This window comes from Sciurus vulgaris, assembly GCF_902686455.1.
Source record: "Sciurus vulgaris genome assembly, chromosome: 6".
Classification (NCBI taxonomy): Eukaryota; Metazoa; Chordata; class Mammalia; order Rodentia; family Sciuridae; genus Sciurus; species Sciurus vulgaris.
In genome coordinates this window covers 172,612,459-172,626,649 of record NC_136466.1, presented here as the reverse complement: position 1 = coordinate 172,626,649, position 14,191 = coordinate 172,612,459, and the positions used below count along the sequence as shown (strand labels likewise).

At 63.9% G+C, this 14,191-nt stretch overlaps 1 protein-coding gene across 5 annotated transcripts in view; it reads right to left on the bottom strand.

Moving 5' to 3' along the window:
- The window catches only part of SLC9A3 (solute carrier family 9 member A3), a 38,181-nt gene that overhangs the window by 8,944 nt on the left and 15,046 nt on the right, over positions 1–14,191 (bottom strand). For all 5 annotated transcript variants that reach the window (XM_079144525.1, XM_079144526.1, XM_079144528.1 and 2 more), the window contains 9 exons: positions 9,193–9,495; positions 7,085–7,245; positions 5,373–5,451; positions 4,739–4,916; positions 4,061–4,281; positions 3,457–3,659; positions 2,531–2,620; positions 2,283–2,353; positions 1,502–1,631 (listed from right to left, as the gene is read on the bottom strand). In XM_079144525.1, coding sequence (XP_079000651.1) covers positions 1,502–1,631; positions 2,283–2,353; positions 2,531–2,620; positions 3,457–3,659; positions 4,061–4,281; positions 4,739–4,916; positions 5,373–5,451; positions 7,085–7,245; positions 9,193–9,495 — 1,436 coding nt within the window. The remainder of the gene's footprint in view (positions 1–1,501; positions 1,632–2,282; positions 2,354–2,530; positions 2,621–3,456; positions 3,660–4,060; positions 4,282–4,738; positions 4,917–5,372; positions 5,452–7,084; positions 7,246–9,192; positions 9,496–14,191) is intronic.

Sequence of the window (14,191 nt, the reverse complement as noted above, 5' to 3'; positions counted from 1 at the left end):
AACAGCAACCCAGAAGTTGCTGGAGGATAAAGGATCCACGCTGCAGCGGAGCCTGGGTCAGGAGGGTAAGCAGCCTCAGTGGACAAGATCACAGTGGGCTGCAGCTCAGGGAGGGCTTGTGCTGAGGAGGAGGGGTGAGTGGCCTTGTCAGGCTGCTCCTTGTCCTTAACTAGCCTCAACATGTCCACTGCACTTCACAGCTCAGGAAATGCTCTGTGGGAGCCTGGGGGTGGGGCAGACTTGTGGGTGTTTGGATCGTCCTCCGCCAAACTCCGAGGCATCTGGAGTGTCATCACCTGGCCTCTGACTTCCAACCCTGCCTTCTCCACACCACCTGTCCCCCGGCCACAGACGGCAAGGTTGGGTCTGCAGCATTTACAGTGCCTGGCATGCCCCACCCAGAGGGGATGTGAGGGAGGTAGGGGACCCTTGGGGCAGGGGCTGGGACTGGGAAGGAGGCTGGGGCCCTAGGCACCCAGGGAAGGACTGAGGCTGTGAACGCGAACTCCCCTGGACCTGGGGCCATTTCCCCAACTGAGTGGTGTTGGGGGGAGAACAGAACCCAAGGCCATGGGTTCTGCGTCAGGGACACACTGGCTGGTAGGGACAAAGGGCAGGCTCAGCACCCTGCTTGGTATCCATCATCTGCTGAAGTGAGGAGTTGAAGAACACCCCAAAGACAGGAAGCCGCACTCAGAGGCCGCCAGAGACCCCTGCCCACCCTCGCCTCCCTGTCCTCATCCAGCTCCAAGACTGCAGAAAGAACATTGTTGCCCTCTGTAGGACTGGCCTTCAGAGGAGGCCAAGAAATCATCTGAGGTCGAGGCCTGCCCTGCCACTGTGAACGGCCACGTGGGGCCTGCCCTGCGGACACACTTGGGGCTGAGGTGGGGAAGGTGGGGTTGGACTGTGTCCTGCCATGAGCTGCGTGCCTCCCATGTCTACCCACCCACATGTCCTGAGTCCTGACTGTGCGTGGGAGGGGGCTGTGTGGTGCCCCTGGCGACAGGCCCTGCGAGCCATGGCAGGACTGGTCGCTCCCCTCCCACTGATCTGAGCTGCTCCTCTGTGCCATGGCCTGGTCATGCCCACCACCCATGTGTGGACAGCCTCAGGACTTGGGGGTGGATTCATTTACCTGGTGAAGCGAGAGGACGGGAAGAAATCCTATTTCTTCCCCTGGGTGTTCCTGTGTGTGCTAGGACCTTGGTCCCTAACCCCTTCCCTGCTTTCCCTACAGTCAGAAGTCCTGACCTAGGTGCTCAGAGCCACCAGCACCAGCGTCTGACTGAGCATCGCCTGCCTGGACGTCCGTCCCCTCGAACGTCAGGGGTTCTGACATGCCTGTCCCCAGGTATCAGGAGCCTGAGCTGCACTTGAGTTTTGGGGGCAGGACACTCATGCACAGGGTGCAGGGGCCCTCATGTGTGCCTCTGGACCACGTCCAATGTCCTCTTGCTTCAGCCCTGCAACTCCAGAAGGGCATGGAATGTTCCAGTACCTCAGCCACATAGCTGATGGCATCCTTCAAGTTCAGCTCATGGAAGACATTCAGAATCCGATCTCGAGACTTCTGGGCTGACCGTCTCATCAGGACCTTGCTGAGGAACTTCCTATCAAAATTGGACCACCTGGGGGACAGACAGTCCCATTAGCACTCGGACGGGGCTGCCTGCCCCAGGCAGAGGGGACCTAGACAAGGGGCTGAGCAGGAAAAAGTCTCCCTGGAGGTGAGTTTTAAATGGCAGGCCCTCGGAGTCCACTTTGCAGGGCCACCTCTGGGCCTCACTGTTCGGTGATTTGGCCTTCAGAACGCAGGTGGCACCGTGGCTCTGTGTCCTCGCCTCGTGGATGGGGCTTTCAGGTGGCACCTGGCCCTCAGAGGAGGTGCAAGTCTCCTGGGGTGCCTGCAGCTGTGAGCCTGGACGCTCCTCCCAGGTAAGCGGCCGTCTCCCGAAACGCAGATGATCAAAATAATTTTAAATGTCGACTGTCACTAATGCGCCCTTCTTCTGTCCATAGCGGGGCCGGGGCAGGGGACGTGCACTGATTTTTCAGTTCCCACACAAGTGAAGGGTGTAGCAGCTGGCAAGGGCACAAGGCACCGCCCCACCCTGGAGGCCCAGCCAGGGCAGGGCTCCCTGACAGCCTCTGGCTCCCGGCCCGGGGCCCTGGATCGTGGTGACTCAACCCCTGTAGCATCGCAGGGTCTGTGGTGGCCCTCACTGTGCCCGTGGGTCCCACAGGCTTAGGAAGGCCTTGGTCCAGCTCTGGCCACGTACTTATCTCTGAGATAATTGTGTCCAATTTGTCCTGAGATGTCCTCAATGGCAGAGAGGATGTGGTCGAATGCCTTTGGGGGGAAGGACACCCCTTAGCCTCACTGGGACCACTCGGCTTCCTGGAGCCCCAGGGACGTGGGACTGGTCCCTCCCTCTGCCCTCTACTCCCTACCACTCCCTGCCATGCCCGCCTATGCCCACCGCCCACTGCCCGCCGTGCCCGCCCATGCCCGCGCCCACCGCCCTACCCGGCCGTGCAGCTTCTCGTTGAGCTTGGGCTCTCGCTGCTCGCTCCTCTTCACCTTCAGCCACTGCACCAGAGGCTTGATGGTCAGGCCCTGGAAGACCGGCCTTACTCATCCTGATGCCAGGCGGGACACTCTGCCCCCAGCCCAAGTGTGGCCTCCCTGCCATGCTGGGAAGCCCAGGACATAGGCATCTGTGACCCCACCCTGCAGAAACGAGCCCTAGCCTGTGCCTCAGAGTTCATGAGGCCCCCGGGTCCCCGCCATTGCTCCTTCGACCCCCAGACGCAGAGGCGGAGGGCTGCCACCCAGGCCTGTCACCAGACGGAACCCTGAAACAGACCGCCCATCCTGCTGTTCGTGTGCAGCCGTGCAGGCTGGACAGGACAGCCAGGTGCTCCCAGCTGCCTACCCGAGGGGACCCTGCTCCAACCAGGATGCCATGGCGCCCCTGGAGCCCGGGGCTTATCACCTCATTGTCACGGTGAAGACACGCCCACCAGCCGGGTCAGGCCCGACTTCTGCCCAGTCAGGGAAGAGCAGAGTGGTGCCCTGGACAGCTGGCCGCGCCCGCGTCACACACACCTGGCCCAGCAGGTGCCTGTGAGCCTGGGCTCCCTTCCCCGCTTCTCGGCCAGCAAGTGATGCCCTGCCTGCTCCCAGAACCCTGTGGTCACTTGCAGATGGTGACAGGTATGGAAGAACCAGCGAGTCTGGAGACTCGCCTGAGTGGTAACGGGGGGCCCTGCTCATCAGACAGCCAGACAGCACTCGGGACAAACTGGGCTGCGTCCCGTGGGGCCACAGCCTGTTACTAAAATTACGCGACCCAGTTAGGGTCTGGAGGCTGGAGACTCTGGCCCCACCGTGCTGAGATGGGCCCGCCTGGCCTGTGGGGACCAGGACTGTGCAGCCAGGTCCAGCCGCACCTGGAAGATGACCGTGAAGAAGACCACAATGATGGTGGTGCTGACGAACAGGTTCTTCTCCTTGACCTTGTTCTCATCCAGCAGCACCACCAGGGCATAGGCCACAGCCCCGCGCAGGCCGCCGTAGGACATGACCACCTGGTCGATGGGTTCCAGCTGCACCATGCGGTACCGGTTCAGGATCCAGGTCTGCAGGACGACACCTGTGGTGGGGAGGCACGTCAGCCAGTGCCCCTGCCGCCCGCCTGGCGCCCTTCCTCAGCTCTCCGCCCCGTCCCTCAGTGGTTCCGGTGGATGGGACGGTGGGTGCTTCCCAGCGGCCCTCTTGGTCGTGCTCCCTGTAGGACGGGGCAGCAGGCTTCTGGCCCCACGTTCCATCACCCTGGTCCTGCCCTGGGGCCCATCAGAGTGAGTCGGTGGCAACGTGGGGGGCAGCCAGGCACCTCGATCCCCAGCCCGTGCCTGTCTCCAGACCCTGAGGAAGCTTGGGTCTTTATGGGGGCCAGTGATGGGGGCCGGTTTGGGGGGCACCGTCCCAGGGGCCTCAAGTGTGCGGCCACTGGGCCAAGTGAGCATGGTGGCTATGACCAGGGCGGGTCCTCACCAATGGCCCGGTACACAGAGATGAAGACCAGCGTGAGCAGCACGAAGGCTGTGTTCCACGTCCAGATGAGGGGGTCTACGGCTGAGATGCCCAGGAACATGAAGATGATGGTCTCGGCCCCGCTGGCCAGCATCTTCATGGTGTAGCGCACGGTGGTGGCCGACTGCTCCGAGATGTTGGCCTTCACGTACTTCTGGCAGCAGATGCCACAGAAGGTGATGCTGTGGGCGGGCGGGGCATGAGCCTGGCCCAGCTGACCGCCATGGGTCAGCCCTGCACTGCGTGGGCCTGAGCCTGGGGCCAGGCCTGAGCTGGGCCAGCTCTGCTGCCCGCCTCCCCACCCCCAGCAGACATGCCAGCCAGCCTTGGCCCATCTGTGGAAACGCCAACTGCTGATCTAGAAATCAAATCCTTCACATTCTTTGTCCCCCGACAATGAATTTCCACACAGCCTGGGGCTGAGGCAGCTGGGAGATGTGCTCTGAAAGGTCACACTCCAAGGAGGCAGTGTGGGCCGTCCATGTCCCCTGCCCAGGGCAAGGGTGACCTGTGGGCCCTCCACCCACACCTGTGCCCCCTGGCAGAAGCGCCAGCCTGGTGTAGTGTCCCCAGGTCCAGTGCAGGGGTCTCCAGCCTGCCACCAGGCAGAAGTAACCCCCCGTGGGCAGGGTCTCTTACGCCAGGATGGCTGACAGGGACAGCATCTCAGAGGTCAGGTAGGACAGGTAGGAGATGACGAAGACGAAGCCAGGCTCGATGATGCGCACGTGCTTGGTGAAGCGGGTCACCAGGGACAGCAGGAAGGCAAAGACGACCCCCACCAGAGTGCCCCCCAGGCTCACCACGAAGAAGGACACTGTGAGGGGCAAGGGCCAGGGCTGAAGCCTCCGAGTGGCCCTTTGGGGCCAGCTTTGTGGGCCAGGCTGCTAGGCGGGCCTGCCTGGCCGCTCCTCAGGGAGAGTTGCCTGCTGATCCCACCCACAGGAGCTCGGGAAGCGAGGGCCAGTCCCAGGGGTGCACCTGGACAGACGGCCCTGGGCACCAGGCCGCGTCCCTAGTGCCACGTCCTTCCCTCCCTAGGGAGGCACAGATTGGTGGGTCTCCCTGCCCAGCAGGCCACCCAGGATTGCCAGGACCCCGCAAGTCCTATTTCTGGGGTGTCTGGGAGGGCTGCGTGTAGACACCTTTCCCTTCGGGGGTTGCAGGGCCCTAGAGCCACAGAGGCCAAAGGTGGCCTGAGTTCTGCAGGCCCGTGGCCCACGTGCCTGCTGGCCAGGCCTGGGGTGGGCTGTAGGACCCTCTAGCCACATACCTATGCCTTTCACACAGTCCACGCCGGTCACCTTGTCACCACCCAGTGTCACGAAAGACTCAAAGACATTGTATAGGACCTGAAAGGGCAGGAGACAGCCAAGCATCTGGTCAGTCGGTGGTCAATGCTGACTGCTCCCCATCTCAGTGCCTGGGACTCACTGGCCTTAGGCCGTGTGTGGACTCCACAGCAACTAAAGGCCAGCACAGGGAACAGTAGTAAGAGGAAGAGGCCCATAATGACTAGTAGGAAGGACGTGTGGGTGAGAGAATGTTCTGGAAGGGCCAGAGCTTCAGGAGCAGAGTTGGCCTCTTCCTACCCTTGGCCAGATGGGGCAGCCAGAGCTGACCACAGGCGTTAACCCTCCACTTCCTTTGCTAAGACTATCAGAGGGCCCTGTCTGGTGGCTTCGCACTGTGTGGCTAGACTGTGGGGCCACGCCCTCTGGCCTCCCATGTCCATGTGTGACCTAACCCATCCTGTACTGGTGCTGGGTAGTGGCCATTCCCAAGCCCCTGCTCTCGTGAGGTCTGTGACTCCAGACTTGGGGACATAGGCCCCGGCTGACCTGTTCTGCTCTGAGGTGTGTGCTGGGGGCCCCAAGGGCAGGCATGTGGTCTGGGGGTCATGTCCTCGGTGGCCACTGAGCCCCCAGCAGGGCCTCGTGGGGCATGCTCTTCGTGGAGATGCAGGTGAGAACAGTGGGGCCATGTGGGCAGGGAGGGCCCTTGGCTCCCAGGGAGGCTCCATGGGGACATGGAGCCAAGGCCGCCCTGGCCCAGCGGGTGCTATGCGCTGACCTTGACTGGTCTCAAAAGGGTCCCCAGCTGCCCCTGGGAAAGGCGCCTGCAGCATGTGGGAGAACTCTGCTGTGCCAGGGCCCCGCTTCGGTGAGGATGTCCCTGGACCAGGCCCTTCTGGAGGCCAGGGACAGATCACACCTTGACTTCTGCATCCCGAGGTCCGGAGACCAAGAGGAGGCTGTGCCCGCGTCCTGAATCGCCCAGCCCTCCTGAGGAGCAGCCTGCCTGCTGCCCTGCCACCTGCACGCGGTCCAGGGCCCCCGGACACGTCTCCAGGGGCCACACAGACAATGCGGCTGCGTCTGCTCCGTGAGTCCCACGAGGGGCCAGCCTGTTGCTGGAAGCACGCGTTGTCCTGGCCTGGACCCCAGTTCTCGCCCGCATTTGGAGCGGGGCCTTCAAAAAGGAACAAGGTGAAACAGGTCTCGAGGGCAGGCCACGCTGAGGGGTCCTCGTGAGGAGGGATCAGGTCACGGACGTGCAGGGGGAGGAGGCAGAACACGCCGTCTGCACACCAGGGGCCTCCTCAGGAGGAGCCTGTTGCCCCGACCTCTGCCTGCAGCCCCCAGGACTGGGCGCTTGGTCAAGGCGCAGCAGAGGATACATCCTAGGGGCCAGCTTGTCAGCTCCTCTGTTCTGGGGCCTGGCAGCTATGGGCGTTCAGCCCTGCCAGCCCTGCCCGCACAGGCAGCACACAGTGGGTCCACGATCAGGAAGAGGCAGAGGGAGCATGCAGGCGAGGTGCCCCGGGGACACCCGCACCCACACAGGCGCAGGCCCCAGGGTCCTGGCACTGCTGGGCCGCCCGCTCTGGGCAAGAGCCTCCCTGCCCATTGGCCCAAGAACGGGGACGGCGTCCCATGGGCAGAGTCCCGTGCCTCTCAGTACTGGCCCCTGTGGTGGCCTCACCACGGTCACGGCGTCGTTCAGCAGCGACTCCCCGAACACGATGATGAACAGGACCTCGTTGACGTGCACCTCCTCAAATACCGCCAGGACAGCCACCGGGTCCACAGCCGCGATCAGGCTGCCGAAGAGCAGGAAGTCCAGCAGCCCGATCTGCAGCTCACCTGCAAGACGGGGGCTAGGGGAGGGTCCAGCACCCAGTGCCCGGGAGGGGCAGTCCCGGCCAGGCGGCGTGGGCCCCTGCGGCCCCCAGGTCCCCAGACCACATCGAGGCAGCAGAAGGAGCCCGAGGGCGGAGCCCAGGCGGGAGGCCTGGATGTGCAACGCCAGCAGAGTCCCACAGGGGCTTCTCCCTCCTGGGCTGGGGCAGACCCTGCCCACCAGCCCGCAGGGCAGGCAAGCTTGTGGGTCATTGCCAGGACAGCACGGGTGGGTCCACTGCAGGGAGCAGAGTGGGGAGGGGTATGGCCGTGACTGGCCGCCCCGCAGCCTCAGTCAGGTCGCACTCCCTGTAGCGCCTATGTGGAAGGTCAGCACAGACCCAGCCTGCCTTCAAGGCCAGTCCTCAGATGCCTCCACTGTGACCAGCCTCTGGCTCCAGGGCCCTGGCAGACCCTGCAGTGTGCATCCTGAGAACCAGCCAGCTCCCGGCAGGAAGCATAGGCCGCTGAATCGGAAACTGGCCCTGCCAGGAGTGTCTGGAGCAAGGGGCTCATGCCACTGGGCCGCCTGCTCTGGGCCCTTTCTCTACCTCGGGTAGGAAGAATGGCAACTTTGCCCACCTGCAGGGCCTCTGTGGCCAGCCCAGCTGACCCTTCTGTGGTGGGTGCACCTGGCTTTGGTCCTGGCCACTGCCTGCCCCGCTCAGTCACTCCTGGATTTCCTGCTGGGACCCAGGGACTAAGTGCAGGCCACCAGTGTGTGTCCACCGTGAAGAGGGCACATGGTGGCAGGACAGTCCTGCACAGCCACAGCAGGAGGATGGACCCGGTCCCCGCTGGCAGCGGGAATGCCTGAGTTTGATGTCCACATAGCTAGGTCCAACACAGGCACACAATTTGGTCAGCGGACTGCAAGGCCCGTGCCTGTTGTGAGGACTTCTGCTTTACAAAAGAAAACCCAGGTGCTGCGCCTGACCAAGTGAGCGAGGAGACCCTGACAGCACGTGAGGCCAGTGGCCAGGGAGCCCCGGAGTGTGCCCGCCAGAGAGTAGCCCCTGCAGCTTGCCAGGTCTTTTGAAGGCTTCTTCTAAAACCACCCTGGGACACCCCATGCCAGGACCTCGTGTGTCAAAGGGCTATCAGTGAGGGTGGGCGTGATGCCCTGGGGGCTGTGGGCAGTGGGTACAGGGTACCTTTCCAGACCCTGAATCATCCCTGTGCCCAGCGGTCAGAGGTGGCCGGTCATGCTAGGTACGTCCTGGCCACCTTATGGTGACACCCTCTGCAACTGTACCTCCATGCCTGTCCACGCCTGCGGGTGCTCTCGCGGGGACGCTGGTGGGAGGCTCAAGGAGCAGCCTGGTGAGGACCTGGCGTGGAGGGCACGGCACGCGGGAGGGAGTGCTGTGTTGTCACCACACTTCTCTCGGCCTCCAGGGTTTCAAGGCCCCATTCACATGGTGAGTGGGCCACAGCTCTGCCTTGAGCTGGAGGGAAGGTCACTGATCCTGGCCTGTCCCTGGGAGTGCTTGCCCAGTGGCCTCCGGCCTGAGGCGCGGGACTCGGGGAGGTCATGGGCCTCACGGGGGGAGGCCGTGGGAAGTGGGCTTAGCCAGCCTGTGGTCCAGTCTGTGGGCCTGCATGCCGCCTCCTCTCGTCCTCTTTTCCCTGGGATGGAGGCCAGACCCCACCTCCCTGCCCAGCAGGGGAGGAAGATGCATTGTCAGATCCCACCCACACACCAACTGACCGGAAAGAGGTCCTCTCTCGAGCAGGGCACGGGCCTCAGCCCGGCGTGGCAAACACGCTGCAGACTGGTGGGTCTTTAAACCAGCCCACCAGCAGCAACATCCCTCTCTGTCCCAGCCTTCGCCCAGGGGGGATTCCGCACCCTGACCTTTCCTGAACAGAGCGGCCTGCTGCCCACCCTGCGGGCGGCCGTGGACTCACCCATCAGGCCGCTGAGGAAGACCCCATAGAGCGACAGGCCCGTGGTGGCTGCGTTCCACACGGTGCCGACGACAGCATACAGTAGGATGGTGCCCAGGTTGCCGAAGAAGAGCCGGTTGGGCATGAAGTAGCCGGCGTCCAGCACAATGGGGGGCAGCAGGTAGAAGAAGAAGACCGTGGGCGTGAGCGTGAAGGAGGCAATGTGGTCAGCCGCCCAGACGATGCCGCCCAGCACCAGGCCCAGCACAATGAGCAGAGCGCTCTCAGGGACGACGCTGGTGACCTTGTGGGACAGGTGGAACACTGCAGGAAGGACAGAGGGTCAGGGGGACGAGGCTGGAGACCCTGCGGGCCAGCGGGAGGGGAGGGGCTTGGGAGGGGCTGGGGAGGGCACCCCCACCCGCAGGACCCTCCCCAGCCCTGTCCCAGGTCCCGGGGCATCTGCAGAGCCCTCCCTGCCCCTCTGGCCTCCCACCCTCGACAGTGGGCAGGAGTCGTGTGAGCCTAGACAGGCCCTTCTAGAGCTGGCTGCACCCACCAGAGGCTGGCACCCAGAGTCCAGGAGGGGGCTGGACAACCTCCGCCACACAGCCAGCACCTGCTCCAGGGTCTGCGTTCACGTGGGGAAGGGGTGAGCACACACGCTGGCCGAGACCCCGTGGCAGTCTGGGCAGCAGGGGCCACACTGTGTCTGAGAGAGAGGCTGGGGCTGCTTGTCCGCCCCCTGCCCCCGACCTGCCCAGCCCCTGGTGGGGCTGATCACTGTCTTCTGGGCAGCCACATCCACTCTGCTCCTGAGGCTGCCTGACCAGGCCGATCCTGAGGTCCAGAGCCTGCTTCACGCCCGTCACCCTGGGGACCCAGGACTGTCCTCCCTGGCTCCGCTTGGCCCCGCTCGTCACCCTGGGGACCAGGACTGTCCTCCCTGGCTCCACTCGGCCCCGCTTAGGCCCTCCCTGCGCACCGCCTCCTGAAGCAGTGGCTTCTAGGGCAGTGTCCCCAGGGACTGGCCTGAGGCCCTGAGCAGGAGCTGGCAGGAGCCACAGTGGCCCCCGCCGGCCCCTCAGCCGCCCAACCCTGCCAGGGTCCCATGGGCGCTCGGCCCTGCCTGGTCAGCTCAGGCCACGCGGGCCAGGCTCCTGAGTTCCATCTGGGGGCCGAGTGCTGTCAGGATACCGACCAGCTGCATTTTGGTGACTGCGAGGTCGACAGTGCCGACGGAGGGGCTGAGCGGCTGGCGTGAGCCGGTGGTGCGGCAGACTCCTTTCCCTCACGGAGGCCTGTCCAGTGAAGTGACTTCTTTGGAATTCAGCACCCAAGGCCCCAGCTGGCACCAACCGAGCAGAGGACCCTCACGCCCCTGTCGCAGGAGGGGCCTGCTGGCATAGCCAGGGTGGGTGCCGGTCTTCCGGCGGGTGAGGACCCGTCTGTCTGGCCGGGGGCCTTGGCTGGCTCCCTGGTCTGTTCCCCGTGTGTGATCACGGGTCCAGTCCTGGAGGAGCCCTTCCTGCTGCCCGCCCTGTGGACAGTCCTGTGCGCACGTCATGGCTGTGGACACCATGCTACACCTCCGCCAGCTACCAGGAGCAGGCCTGCTGGCCACTCCCTCAGCCTCAGTCCTGCGGACCCCACGCTGGACTCCGAAACACCAGCTCCAGGGGCGCAGACACTCAGCAGAGGCCAACAGGACGCCCCTCTGCCCTGTTGAGGGTCTCCCCTACTGAGGCCTTCACGCGGTGGCGGGGTCAGCTGGGAGGGCCTGCCTGTAGGAAGCCCCAGTGATGCTGGAGGCCTCACCCCGTGACCGCCTGCCAAACCAGCCAGGCAGGCGTGAGGACCGTGCCCCAGAAGGCGAACCCCAGAGCACGGGAGGCTGCTCACTGGAATCCTCAGGGCCCTGACTGGGACTGGAGGCCTTGAGGTTCCAGGGCCTCCCACAGGAAAGCATCCAGAGGGGCTGGTCCTGCGGCAGCCCCGAGCAGATGCCAGAGAGCCTTGGGTCCTGTGGGGCCTCCCTCCTGACCTGGGTACTGGTCAGCCTCAAGACAGGCCATCACCTCTCCTCTGTGGGCTGCCTTCTTGTGCTCTGCCACCACTGGGGGCCCTGCGCTGGTGGGACTCTGGGAAGGGACCTGGGAGGCCCTTTCCACCCATGGGGGGTCAGGTCCTTGCACTGGGCCCACAGCGGCAGGTTCAGGCGGCCCCGGAACCCCGCTCCAGGCCCCATGCTCAGAGGTCCTGGGCCAGCCAGGAAGCTGCATTCCCTGAGGCCCTCGGGAGTCATGCTGACGAGTCCACTGTGGTGGACCCTGGACTTATGGCCATGCGGCAGGGGGAGGCTGCACCAAGCCTCCAGATGCCCGGATGCACGTCCAGAGATAAGCCCAGGGCATTGCCCTCTCATCTTCCCCAGCCACCGGGCGTGGTATCCTGAGGTGTGTTCAGAAAGGCCAGGGTCCCTGCCCAGAGCCACCCTCTGGTGGGCTGTCCAGCAGCTGCTCTGACTGACCACTGCTCCCTAGTGCCCACACGGGGCCACGCCATCTCCAACAGGGAAGTGATGTGTCACCCAGGCTGCCGTCCTGGTTCCCGGAGCCCAAGCGCAGAGCCTCCTGGTGGGTGTGGTGCACTGCATGAGCCCCGTCAAGCGCTGTCCGCACCTGCACTGCTCCTGCCTCACCTCAAGGCCTGGTGGGATTCTGTTTACAACAGCCGCACACTGACTGGAAACCCCACCTGCCCCATGTCCAGCGCTGCACGGCCTGGTGGGGGTGGTGTGCCCTTCCATGGCCTGGTGTGGGCCCCTCCGAGGCAGCATGGTGGTCACAGGTCTGACTGCAGAAGGACTTGCGAGACCTCTGAGCTGGGCCTCGCCCGAGCTGGGGAAAGCCCTGGGACCTGGTTCTACGCAGAACTTCTCTGGTACTGCACCCTCCCCAGACCAGAGGTCTGCCAAGAGTGCACCTTTGTGAAGCTCACTCCCACACCCACAGGTCAGAGAGGTTGCCCGAGCCAGGCTCCTCTCACACACACAGCAGAACTCCAAGCGCGCCTGAGGCCACCAGCTGACCCTCACACATGCCCGTCGGCAGCTGTGACTAAGATCCGACGGGTCTGCAGCACGGGTGGGTGGGGGACAGGCTGCCTTCAGATCCCATGCTCTTGCTCAGAAGCCCTGAAACCACAGAAAGGATGGTGCCTCACTGAGGAGGACATGCCCACGGGCAGCGTCCACGGGACTCGGACTGCCTCCAGCCCTTCGCCATCCCAACGTCGTTAGGGACCTTGCACACAGCCTTCTGCGGGGAAGCTGGGGTCCTGAGTGCCTTCTGCGTCCCCCGCCCACCTCACTGTCCGCGTGGGGTGAGGGGCCCTTTCCCTGGCTGTGGGTCAGGCTTGGCCGCCGTTCCACCTCAGAGACGTTCCCTTTCTGTGAGCTGTGGACTTGCGGGACTGGATCCTCTGCTGGGTGCTGAGTCTCTGCTGAGTCTCTTTGTAGGCTGAATGCCGGACCCTGTGCCCCGGAGTCTCTGGCACAGCACCCTGCTGTGGCACCACAGGGGAGGTGGGCCTGGCACCGAGGGCCAGCGTCGGTCACGCAAGAGCCCCATCAGCAACCAAATTCTCTCCGGCGCAGGAATCCAGCCCTCTCCGCCGTCCTTCCACCTGGGCTTCTCTGCTCCCAGGTGGTGAAATCCTGGCTGCTCTTCCCTGTCCGCAGGGCTCCTGCTCCCAACCGTGACTTAGCCTGACGGCTTTCTGGGTGAGCTGGACTTGAGTGGTCACATGGCTGGGGGGGCTCTGGGGTCAGGCCCAGTGGTAAGGGCCAGGCAAGCCAGCTCTGTCACCTCAGCACCAGGGTCTCCGTCTGTCGGCTGTTCCTGTCCACAGCCAGAAGCCATTTCTGATCCTCAGGAGAGTGCTGGTCACAGATCCTGACACTGCAGCCTGCGGCCTGTGTTCTCGGGCTCCACTGGAGTCCACCTGCCAGTGCTTTGCTGGACTCACCCACCAAGCTTTCCTTGACCACTGGCCCTTCCCACAGTGAATCTGTGAGCTTGGTCGGTGGGCTCAGGTGGAGTCTCCGCGGGGTGTCTGCAGGTCTCTGCACAGCCCTGTGGCCTGGGGCTGTCCTGGCCTGCGCCATTTTCCTCGGCCTCCCTTCCTCCCCGGCCTTCACCAGAACTCCCTCCGCCTCTTCCTGCAGCTTCGGGTTTATTTCTTAGGCTGATCCACTGGGCGGTTCTCCTGCTGCTGAGAAACACGAAGAGCCTCTTTGTGTTTTCCAGGCTCCTGAGTCTCCACAGGAGCTCGGCTTCCTGGTCCTGTGCCCTGAGGAAGCTTCTGGGGCTTCCCTCCCTCCAGCTTGCCCCTGTCCTGGGCTCACAGCCTCACCTGCTGCCCCTGAGCTACTTCTGCAAACTGCTGCTTCCTGATATGAAGAGCTCCGTCCAGGTTCTCTCTCCTGCTAACCCTGGCTGCCTTCTCGGGGGCCTGAGGATCTTCCCTGGAGCTGGGCTTGGGGCTGGACATTGCTTTCTACCTGTTCTCCTGTGGTCAGGACTCACTGTGGCCACAGGGAGAGGCCTCCATGGGGACGTGGCTCTGGGCCTCAGCTGCTCCTCACACCAACACTGGGATGTCTGGTGGACAGGCGGCTCCTCGCCAGCGCTCCCCACGTACCTGTGGCCACCTCTCAAGTGGCGGCTGCATCGTAATCAGCACTTAAATCGAGGACTTGTTGATTTGAGTGGCAATTTCCCAGAGGCTCAGCAATTAAGGGCATAATGGGCGTTTCAGGAGTCAGTCAGCCAGGGCTGCAGATAGCCCACGGCGCCCGGCACACGTGTCTGCACTGGCTGTGCGCTGGCACCGTGGGCCTTCCCACCACGTGACCTGGCCCAGGCACGGGCTCCGGGAACGGCTGCAGGTCAGAGCTGCCCTCCCAGGCGGTTCTTTCTCCTGTGGGGGACGAGCACCTTCTCACACCCTCCACCGC